At 37.4% G+C, this 12423-nt stretch overlaps 1 protein-coding gene across 1 annotated transcript in view; it reads left to right on the top strand.

Annotated features, from left to right (window-relative positions):
* Positions 1 to 12423, top strand: part of ipo11 (importin 11) — a 128974-nt gene that overhangs the window by 25202 nt on the left and 91349 nt on the right. The window contains exons 6-8 of the mRNA XM_082553246.1: positions 2363 to 2495; positions 2763 to 2821; positions 11123 to 11171. Of these exons, the coding sequence (XP_082409372.1) occupies positions 2363 to 2495; positions 2763 to 2821; positions 11123 to 11171 (241 nt within the window). The remainder of the gene's footprint in view (positions 1 to 2362; positions 2496 to 2762; positions 2822 to 11122; positions 11172 to 12423) is intronic.

Here is a 12423-nt window from a genome sequence, read left to right as displayed (position 1 = left end):
TGTTGTGCATTCACAGAATGTAATGAAACTGTAAAAACCCATATAAACAATAGCGTATTAGTCTACTGAAACACCAAGACTGAGGAAGTCATGAGAACAATATGAAGTTGTTTTCTGAACTTGGCTCATCACTTTTAGGCTCCATGGGTTGGATTAGTCTGGGATCTGAGGAATGGAAAACGACAAGCTGTAGAGAAATCTCTCCAAAGAAGAAACTTGCCAATCTTGCGGTTTCTCTAAAGAATATATCAAAGCCTATGCTGTGCTGTCAAAGTAGGGATTTCTCTTTGAACAGCCGAACATCAACTTAACCACTGATTCTCAGATTTTTCCCACTTGACTCTTGAGTGTTACCAAGAGCGCAAAGTTCCTCTGGCTAGAAGTTGCTTGCTTTCCTTGTTTGATATATGGTGTTCACAATTTTCCACAGAGTAATTTTAATGTGGGTTTGTTGTTTATCTTAATCAAATAGCAAAGACTTGACTGTTATCCCACTGCAATGTTATTGTCAATTTTGAATGAGATTTAATGGTTAGAATCCCCCCCCCCCCCCCCCCCCCCCCCCCCACACACACACACACACACACACACACACACACACACACACACACACACACACTTACACTTACTCTCTTCCTTTGGCAGATTTGTTGGATGTTCTAAGCAGACATTGTCACACTTGGCTGATAGAACTGAGTGCTTTTTATCTACCTTTGATGATCTTGTTTCGCTATCATGGAGGGCGAAAGTGTAATTGGTTTGAGCCCAAATAATACTGAGACTATAATTGGAAGTTCATTTGGAGCTAAATTACACCTGTTATTCACAGGTCCATCTAGGGCTGCTCAATTAATCGAATTTTAATCACGATTACGATCTGGGCTTTCAACGATCATTAAAAATGACTGAGCCGATTATTAGCCCCTCCCTCATTTATCCGCGACACCTTAAAGGCCGGTCCGTGAAAATATTGTCGGGCATAAACCGGTCCGTGGCGCAAAAAAGGTTGGAGACCGCTGATTAAGAGGACCCGAGGGAAGCTCGGAAAGCTAAGCAGAAGTTATTTGGAGAGTGACTGCCGTTGGTTGAAAAGAGTTAAAAAAAAAAAAAAAAAAACTTCAGTGGTGTTGCACACCATTTTACATTATTTTTTTAAAGTCATTGTTAACCCTTTAAAGCCGGTCAGAGCAGCACGCTCCGTTTTGTGTAACTTTTTTAAAATCCCTGTAGAACCTGAACCGTGTAAGCTAGCGCAATAATTTGTTTTGCATATGAAACCGGAGGAGTTGTACTTACATCTGATGCCATCAGCTTGTCCTCGGTCACGGTTTCGTTCCACATATAGCTTTGCAAAAATTGCATAAAAAGCGCTTGCAGGAACAAAAACATAATATTCCAGAAACACGCTTTGCCGTTCCTATCAGCTGTTCGTAACACTTCCCACAGTGAAATGATGCACATGCTGTTTTCTTTGCAAATTTGCATCATAGGATTGTTTTTTGTTTTTCCTGCAGTATATAAAAATTGCTGTATCTCCAAAATAAAACTATGAAGACAGAATAAATTTCCTGTGGTGGGAAACTATTTTTTGCAACTTTATTGTATTTAAAGTTTTGAGGGATAAACCTCTTAAATTTCTCAAAGTAGAAATATATGTAAACAAAACAAAAGCGATTTTCAATTTTTTTTGTAGTTTATTGCACTTTTTTGCAATTTATGTAATTACTATGCACTTAATGCATACATATTATTAAAATATGGGCTATAACAGTTGTATTGATGTATAGCAACTTGAAATGCTCCCACAAATGGCACTACAGCATGTACAAAAAATAAATAAAAATAATATAAGCTCTGGTGGACTTGGTTCTATAGTAGGTCTTAAAGGGTTAAATAAATATCGTCAAATAATCGTGATTATCATTTTTGCCATAATCGAGCAGCCCTAGGTCCATCTTTCCTTCCTGTTTGTTTGAGTGTATCACCAGCAATTGAGTTTCTGATGTTCCATGTAGGGACACGCCGATTTAATAGCCGCTCGCCAACACCGACCTTGTTGTCACCATATCAACAAATAAAATGACATTTTCTGATGTCAGTGGCTGATGTTTACCTGTGGTCACATTAATTTACTGGCAAAGTGATCCAAGATGGTGTGCTGAAGGGAAATTTTTAATGTTAATAAACTAATAAACAATAAAAACAGGTAAATAAAAACAAAAGTAGGTTCTTGTACAAAGCTACACTCATATTAGCCCAGAATTTCTTGCGCATTTATGTTGAGTGAAATGACCTCAAATGCTTTCGAGACCCAGATTAACCCAGGTGTGCCTGACCAAAATGTTAATGTGTATGTTGGCAGCTGGCATCGGGCATCTACAGCTTTGCATGCTCCCTGTGGAGCCATCACACAGACTGCTTCCTCCAGCAGATCTACGCCAGAGATGAGGCTGCGGCACTCAGCTCGCTGGAGAGGACACTACTCTCTCTTAAAGGTAGCAACACTTGCACAGACACATGCACGCATGCCACAAACCTGCATTATCATGCAAAGACATGCAATCACCTATTAGCACAACATGGTAATCTAATCGTCATGATCCCACCATTTGATTAAAAACATAGATAATTGAACATGCAAACATGGAAGTATTAATATATGCAGCTACTTAGTGAAACACTAATTATGAGGAGATGTTGAATATAGTTAATTTTTAATTAGTGAAAATCCTGCATAGTGATGTTTTTTGTGCTCCTTTTAGTGCTTCGCAAACTGACAGTCCATGGATTTCAAGAGCCACAACAGAATATGGAAGTAATGGTGAGTCTCAAGTTATTTCAGCTGTGGCTGCTTTAGTACCTCTCATATTTGGGAAAAGCTGATATTTTTCTGTTGGTGTTTTGGGTCAAAAACGACTCCAATCACAGCGTGCAAAATATGGATGGCCACGATGATTGAAAGTGCCTTGAGCCTTGTCTCGGTTCAAAGAGTCCGGAGCTCTTCTCTCACTTCTAGTGTGAAGAAAGTTTGACTCCATGAAACTGTTAATTCAATTTAGTTTAAATCTGGTTTAAAAAAAATCTTTAGCATGTGCCTGGATAGGGCTTTGGTTTCCTCATGGCTCAGAGTTAATGGAATCATTTGCACAAACTGTCCCAGTTCTTTGAACTCCAGTTTCATATTCTGAGTATCTCCTGTTTGGTGAAAGAATAATAATGAATGCTGAACAAGAATAATTGATAAACCATGTTCCTGGTTATTTTTTGAAGGATTAAGGCTTTTTGAATTTGATTTTAGCCAAGAAAATTCATGCTTGGAATTTTAATGTATTTTAAGTACCAAAATAAAATGGAAAACATTTTGGTGCATTTACCTGTTCTGTACCTAAACGAATTGTATCTTGAGCACATTGTACAGTCCTATAATGCTGCTAACTATACTGACGATAATTATTTTTTTATCACTTAGGACTAAATTATCTACTAATGCAGTGAAAAAATAGATATAAACCTTTTAGGCTTACTGATTTAAAGCTTTCAGGTGCTACTTAACATTCAGTGAAGGTAAGTGCTCTTGAGGGTCTGAAAAAAAATTACCTGAAATCGCTATACTGTATATGTAGGCAAGTGAAAAGAGCATAAATGAATTCCATGTAAAACTGTGATGAGCAGTATTTCTTATTTTCCTGGATTTATGCTTTTTTCACCTAAAGGATGCCAGCACTGGTATAACCTGTGGGCTGAAATATATAACAATATAGCCTCGGACAGATGTGACCTCATCAGATTTTTCATTAAAAAAACAACAACAACAAAACTTCTCAGTTTTTGTTTATCTTCTGTGAATTTTAACTCATAGTAAAATGTACATTTGTTACATAGTCATACACACAGTGTGATTAAATTGACAGATCCCAAACTGTTGTATTTTTGTTCTCTGGTCTTTTTTTGAAAGCACTGAGTAATCACCTATGGTACAGGCTGGAAAATGTTAGTGAACCTCTGTGTTAATGACTTCCCCAAAAGCTATTTGGAGTCAGGGTTTCCAATTAAGTAGATTAGATTGGAGGTGCGGGTCGTATGTTGTTGCACTCTGTGAAAGTAAAGGCAGTCAGTAACAACTTTGACATTAAAGATATGCTTGAAGCTATCCAGAATTGCTGGCTATTAGTAATTTATGATATACATATATATAGGTTCTGTCAATCTATTAAAGCCAGAACAACTGAAAATTAAAAATAAATGTTAGTTGCCAAAGGGGAATTCAGTTTGTCCTTTTGTCTTTGATACAATGTAAGTCGTCACAAAAGGTCAACGAGTCATTAACATTAAAAATGTGGTCTGTTGTTGCTGTGCCGTTTCTGTCTTTGTGCTTCTGCTGTTATGTTTCTGTCATTTCTGATTTTTATTGCTTTATTTGTTTTTTCCTGCTTTTTTATGCTTGTAGATGGCAAGGACATTTTTATGACAGAAAAAAATGTTTACTGCGCCCTGTTTCTCCACTAATGAGACGACAACTTAGCCTCCAGGCTGAAGGTTATAAGATGGTCACAATATTTTCATTAAACGGATGTTTGCCTCATGCTTTCACTGGTTATTCCAGCTCATTGTAGTGTTTTAAAGTAAATATTTCATATTTAATTTACATTGTTGCTTTTCTTAGTAATTACTACTTTAATAGCTGTTTTCATTCTCCTGGTGCTGAATAAACACAGGAATATGCCTACCTTGAATCTACTTAGGCAACCATGTTTTAATATAACTCACTATGTTAAAATCAAGTTCTTTAAAAATATTAATATTAGGCTCCAAGTGTGCACTGGAAGAAGTTCTGTAATCTTTTAAAAATAATTAGGCGTTGAAGGTTCTCACAGAAACAAGTAAACAACATAATGCCATTATGACTAAGCACAGAGCAACTATCTTAAACTGTTTAATGCTGTATTTACACTTGGAAAAACAGTGGTTCGAACCTGACATGACAAAAAGGATTGCCATTGTGTGCAATGATCTTGTTGCCTTTCAAATGATTGCTGAAAAGATGGGGACCAGGTCTGCAACTACTCACAGTGAGGTGCAGTCTTGCGATTGAATGGGGTCAAATTTGCAATCTGCTTGTGATAAGTAAAATTGGCAAAATCCTTTGTAAACGTGTTGCCGTCTACATACGCAGAAGTTCACATTAACTACCACATTAATTACTTACATTCAGAGTCCAGCCAGAGTCTTGTAGATCTCAAAGAGAATTCCCTCCTCTGATAGGGATGTAGCTGCTGTGGGTGGAGATTGATCTACAGAATGATATGGGCACTCAGCAGTCTTGCTTTTACAGTATATAGGAATATAATCGGAAAACAACCAGTTAGCAACCATTTGAGTCGACTCCCCTGTTGCACAGAGATGCGTCATAGCCAAGTTGTGCTTATTGGAGCAGACTGTCTCACATTGATTGCAATGTGTTGGCAATGGCAATTATTTGAAAAGCTGTCTGAGAGTGATTGCAGTGAGTCTGAGTCAGACCCTTGATTGTTTGGAGACAAAGGAAAAAGTTTCCTTTTTCCAAAATTTTATTCCTTTCTTTTTATTGGACATAACTTAAAGTTAATGTTGGGGGAAAAGAGCTGATTCAGAGTGGGTAATGTCTCTTAAATCAATTAAAAAAAACACTTAATAAGAAATTACCTTTTTTTCTGAATAGAAAACTTATAGTTATTCACTCTTTTGCCACGTGTTAAACTTTTTAAACCTCAGCTCAAAAGACTGATGGGCAATTGTCACTACCACGCGGGCGGGCGGCATGGACACGCAAGTTTGTGAGTATGATAACTCAAGAATAAGTGCACTGAGGAGTTTCAATTGATGTCATAGGTGTGTCTATTAGAAGGCTGAGGGGTAGCACTGGCAGTTGCCAGTATTTTTTAAATTGTATCTAGTAACAGGAGTCTAATTTAAATTGTTTTGAATGTTTTTAGCTACTGCTCCATGTTTTTTATTGAAGTTTGTCAGAGAGTTGTGATGGTTTATGGATGTGTCATGCTTATGTGTTGATTAGTTCTTTAAGAATTTGATGAGTTGTCACCTCTCATTTTGCTCTTCCTTTGATGATGGGTGTGATGATGAAGAAAACCCTTTTAATTCATACTGCATGATCTAATTTCCAGTTCCCTTTCAAGGTCATGTTTCTGTCAGGAACTGAAATGAAGTGTCTGTAGGTTACTGGGTTGCTTGAGTTGCTTCATTGATTTTGATAGCTGATGTGTGTCAAATGTTCTATAACAAAATAATAAGAATCATGCTATAAGATGAGCCTGATATTATGTGTATAAAGGACACCTTTTATATGCTATAACTTATGTTGATTGAGCACCTTTTCACATAATAATAAATCTGTAACCCTTGAAAATTTCTAGTTTTCTTTCAGATTTTAAGTCATCAGTAACAGATAAACTAATGCTGCTCGTTCCTGTCAGTCTACATTCTAGACATTTAATTTGTACTGTTTTGTTCAGGCATTATTATTACCCAACAATAGCTATGAACCAAAAAAGACTTCTTTTTTTTTAATATGTTGTGACACTCGGTTTTAACTAGGTCCTCTTCTTATGAAGTTATGAGGGCTCAAAAATACTGAAAAAATAAAAAAATGAAATACAGCAAAAATTCAACCCATTCATAGCTTGATGTTATAATTCTGCATTGTTTTATTAAATATACAAAAGTTGGTATAAAAAAAACAAAATAAAACAGTTAGCCACTTATGAAGTGGTCAGGAACTGACTGACTTTACATAGAATGATCCTAAAAGGCTTGGTTAGTTGGTCTTGCTGTAGTGCTCACTGAATATAGAGACTAATTTCTTTGTTCTCCTCATACAATAGTGTGGATTTGTTTTTGCTTCCAAGGAACAAAACGAAGTGGTGTTGAGCAATAGTTCTGCAGGCTTTGTGAAGGTCTTTGAAAGTTTTTCTTTGGACACTTTCTTTTTTGGTCATTTTCAGTCCAGTTCAGTCCAGTCCTTGTACCTGACCATTTTCAGAGGAGGTATTTTTGTTAAAGCCACTTAACGCTGACCTCTGAATCATTCAAGCTTTAAAAAACACCTAATTCAAGGGATCAACTAGTGTTGTGCTATACGAATAAATTTGATTTGATTTGTGTCTACACATGACAGATAGGATAGCGAAGAACAAATTTTAAATTGTGTCTTTTACTGAAAGCACATAATTTGTTTCCATTTATTTAGTTCAGTGCATAAAACACCCCACCAAAGATGACAAACTAATATTTTTGCACCAATAAGGTGATTCCCAAAGAGCAATTAGCTGAAAACATGATATATCATGGCATGGTGTGCAGTGCCCTAAAAACAAACAAACAAAAAACTGGTTCAAGTGGATGATAAAAGAAGTGAGAAATGGATCTGACCTTTCAGCTGATCCATCTACTGTTCACTGAAGCTTCAACAAAAATGGTCTCAGTTGAGGGGTGATAATCAAGAAGCCATTTGAAAGGAAGGGAAATAGGAAGAAAAGGTTTGAGGTATGACAAACTACACAAGAACTATACTGAAAATGAGTTCTAACTGGCAACAGGTCTTATGGAGTGATAAATGCGAACTTGAATTTTCTTTAGTTTAGATTGATGTCAGTATCTACAGGGGAGACCGAGAGAGGTACAGCACTGAGTGTGTACAGTAAAACACAGTGGAGGCTTTGTGGAGGATCCACCATCAAATACTGTCTGGAAAATGTTGTTGGTAGGCAATAGCTTCATTCTTCAGCATGGGGGTTATCCTAAACACACTGCCAGTGTAGTAAAAGCATATCTGCATAAGGTTAGTGGTTCGATGGCTGGTTGCTCCAGTCGATAAGTATCCTTGGTTGAGATACTGGACCCAAGTTGCTCTCCAATCTGTTCATTGGAGTGTGTGGAGTGTTAGATAGAAAACTCTTGGGTAGAAAAGGATTGCAAAAAGTGCATGTTAGAGCTGGGCGATATGAGATTTTTTCATATCACGATATGTTTTTTTCATTTCAGGCGATAACGATATCTATCACGATATAAGCCAAATAACTATATTTGTAAGATTTAAATGTGCCGTTGCTCACAAGTAAAATGTGAAATAATCAGCAGCTTGTTTTTATTTAAATATTTATTTCCCATAATAAGTTCAACAGGGTAGATGTACTTAAGGAACATGAGACTTTTTCAGATAAATAAAGGCAAATATTGCAAACTACACAAAAGGCAGCCGCTAAAGCGTTTAAGTTTCAAAACAGAACAAACGAAACAGACTACTAAATTGTCAATTCCACTTAGAAACAAAATATTAATTCTAAAAATAAATCTTAGTTTGTGTTACAGAAGAACAGACAAAACTGACTAACTTTTGTCAATATCAAATAAACTGAGAACTAAAAGGAAATTCTCAATCTCTCCTTGTTGTATAGCTTAGCTTTTCAAACAGTTTTAACAGTTACTTTAGTCTGACAAAAGCCGAATGACGAATTAGCGCTTCCAGTCAGAGACTGAGGCTACGTCCACACGTACACGGGTATTTTTGAAAACGGAGATTTTCCGTTCATTGGAGCCTCGGTGGGAAAAAGTAAACAAAGCTGGGGCATAGAAGCAGAACCGAGTCGTATGTGTGGAGGGACAGTAACTGTGTGTATATGTAAGCATTTAAACACTGCAGAGAGTAGAATTAACAGTATTGTAGAAATTCATTTCACCGAAACAATAACGCGGCGCACAGTGTGACGCATGCACCAGTTTATTGTATTTCCAGACTTGCTTTCGGCACAATTTACAGTGCACGCTACTCTGTTTTTTGTCAGACTTGAAATAGCCGAAATACCTTCACACTACGGAACTTCTATGGCTCTTCCGTTCGACAATCTCTCCGGCATTGGAACCATCATCTGTTTTCTCTTCGGTCACGCTCATTTCCTCCATTACCCGCTGGCTGCTTCCCAAACAAACACACGTGCGGCTTGGCACTTGTGCTGTACGTTACAAGTCACGCGACGTGACGCTGCGGCTGTGATTGGTTCGGCTCTGCGCTACTTAATTTGGATTGGCTGATCTTTTTTTTTTTTTTTTTTTTTTTTTTTAAGAGGACAAGAGCGGCGAGGTCTATCGCGATAGCTTAATTTCTCTATCGAGTAAAAGTTATATCGCGATACATATCGTTATCGTTCTATCGCCCAGCTCTAGTGCATGTATAAGTGAGTGACTAAAGCAGATTGAGCGCTCAAGTGGATTAGGAAAGAACTATATAATAACCAGTTTGGTGCATAAGAACAATGGAACACCAATCATCCTAGATTGGCCTCCCCAGAGCCCAGACCTCAACATCACTGAAGCAATGTGTGATAAAACCGACATAAAGTTCGGAGAACTGTCCTTTAAAACTACTTGAAGGCTGCAAGAAAACTTGCATAAGAGTTCAGGCTGTGTTGGAGAATAAATGTGGTCATCCCAAATGTTGACCTTCAAGCTCATTAGAAGTGTGCAAGCTCCCTTTTTTGCCTTATAGACTACATTGCCATTTGTGTACATGTTTTAATATATTGCTGTTCCCATTTCCCTAGCAAACTTTTAAAGGAACAAAGCGGTGGACTGATACTTTTGCACATTACTATATGCCATTGATTTTAGTGTCCAGTGTATTCAAATTCCACATTTTCAGAAGAATGAGCTGTGCAGCCATCTCTTCTAAGTTGGCACTTCCCCTGAACTCTGCTTAGTGTGTCACAGCTCTATGGCATCGTTTATGGAGTTCATACTTGTGGTCCCATTAAAAAGTTGTTTTACAATGAATCTCTTTACACATGACATGAGCGTTCTGAAAAGATTACGTTTGTTTTCTTCTCACCACAGTGACTGCATTATTGCAGAACTGCAGTGAGTTGGAAAATACTGTCTCTAAGAATAAAGAACATTGTCACTCTGCACACAGGCTGCCACAGTGATGAATTGTAAAACTCATTTTGCAGTTGATAATCTTCCTGGCTTGATTGTCAAACAATCACTAAAAGAGTGAGGATGCAATAGAATTTCAATAGAGCTTGTTCGACATAGACAAAAAACACTAAAGCTGGATGAATAACATCCAGGAGCTTTCCAGCATCTTGGTGTCACTCCATTCCAAAAAGTTCTGCATTAAAAAAAAGGCACATTCACTTGTGCCATTGTAAAACTGGTCTGTGCCCATATACCTGATCACAGAGCTAAAACATTCACTACTTAAATTGCCACTTACTGCCTTTCCCTTAGATCTTTTCTCAAAGCGAACTAGCCTATTTGACACTCATCTGCCTTTTTCATCTCCTACTTCTCACACTACTGCTGACATACCCATCTGATGACTATCACTCTGTATCCATTTTCCATCTCTGTTCATTTTGCTGACATTTGTTTGCTTTTCTCCTCATCCTGTGCATTCTTCCCTGGCATTGCTATTAGCCTCATTTCCCTTCCTCTTTAGTTCTAGAATATTTTTTGACATGGCTGATTTGATTGAAAATTATTTTCCACCCCCTTTTCACAGTTTGTAATTTCCTACATGCTCCATTTTGATATCCTCCCAATGCACCTTGCCTATACCCCTCTGTCTAAATCCCACCATGAGCATATCGAACGCTTGCTGTGAACCGTGTTCTCTGTAATTTTCCACACTTTCTTCTGTGCTCCACTTGTGACCCCCCCCCCCCCCCCCGTTTCTTCACTCACTCTTTTTAGGACCTTTAGTTGTTGACTAGACTGTGTTGGCTGAACGCGTGATTAATGCCACTGCTGTTGACCTCAAGGGTGCACATTATTGCAGAACTAAACAGTTGTGTCTCCATCTATCATCTAATTTCCCATGCTAAGCCATGACTATACCAGGCTACAGAAAATTGATTCTCTTTCATACCGAGTAGCTGGCACCTTTTTATTTATATATATATATATATATACTCCTGAGTAAAGCTGCAAGCATCCCCACCTACACAGATACCAAAAGTTATTCCCTTGTCAGTATATATCCCCTGGAGCAATACTAATGAAGCCATCATCAGTAATTCAAATGCAAAAATGTCAGAAATTAAACTTTTTTTCACCCTCTCTTCCTTTTTAGGGCTTCCTGAATGCAGTGTTTGAAAGGCTAAAACAGTTCTTGGAATGCTGTAAGTATATGTTGCTTTCTTTTTCCTCAAGTATATGATTGTAGGCTTCACACTTCAGTAAACGTGTTAGTGGTGCTTCATGTAGTGCACGCAGAAGGCATTTCCTGAAAAGTCTCTGATAATTTATAATTTCTGAAGTTAGTGGTCGCATTGAAAATGAAAAGTTCAGAGAGAGTCATCCTAACGAGCCTTGTTTTTCATTAATTTATATTCTGAAGTATTGGAACATGTCTAATTACAAGTTTTTTTTTGTTTATTAAAAAAATAGTTTGAATTAAAGACATCCTAATCTATGAATATTTTATGTCTTGAAAAAATTAAAAGACATAATGAATTGTCTTTGATAATCACGTGCGTGCGCATGTGAACATACAGTAAGTTCACGGAATAAAAAAAGCACGACATAATCCCACCTATCAGCCGCTCCTATCCTATTATTTGCCTCTTTTCCTTGATATTATGTTGCTTTAGTTGTGATGATAGTTCTTTACTGTGTCGTTTTTCAACGTTTTCCTGACCTGTAGTTTTATATTCTGGTTATGAGCAGCAGTTGAATTTAAAACAGTATTTCTTTCACTTCACAAACTTTTAAACTCAAAAAGACAACATTGCTATTTAACAGTGTATTTAACGAGTTTCAACAGTGCTGCTCAAAACAATCTGAGGGTGAGTGGAATGTATCCTGTGTTTTAATTAATCACAGCCTTTGAGTGGGGACTTCTTTTGATGGAAGGTATTTGCAATTTTGGGTCATGTTGTTCTAGGTACTAAAGTGTCACAGAAATTCATCCAGGAATTTAGAATCTACTTTTAATCTAATCTCCAAAGACCCCTTTTTGGTTTTCTTTCATCTGGATCACGATGGGCCTGTGAGGTGTGACTACACGGTTGTTCACGATTAGTCTGTGATCAGCAGACAAAAAGCCTGTTGCTTCTTTGTCAGGAATGTGTATTTTTCCATTATTTTCTGTTTGATAATAAAAAGTTTCTGGCTCTGTGGACAATAAACCATGAATACTAATATTCCCTCCTTAATACTAGAGTTGACGTATGCTTAGCTATTGTGTAAATAAATTGTCTACTGATAGCATAAGACAGTATCTGCAGCCCATTCAGGTTGCACAAGTAGTTTAGCTCCTCCAGAATGTACATGGAGCCAGTGCATGGTGTTGGAAGAAAACTCGCTTTGTTTTCTAGCAGTTTCAGGAGAGTAGGACAGGGTTGTAGAACGGCATCAACCCAGCTCTTCAAC

This window comes from Aulonocara stuartgranti (genome assembly GCF_965226115.1).
Source record: "Aulonocara stuartgranti genome assembly, chromosome: 12".
NCBI lineage: Eukaryota > Metazoa > Chordata > Actinopteri > Cichliformes > Cichlidae > Aulonocara > Aulonocara stuartgranti.
This window is presented reverse-complemented; position numbering and strand designations above follow the sequence as displayed.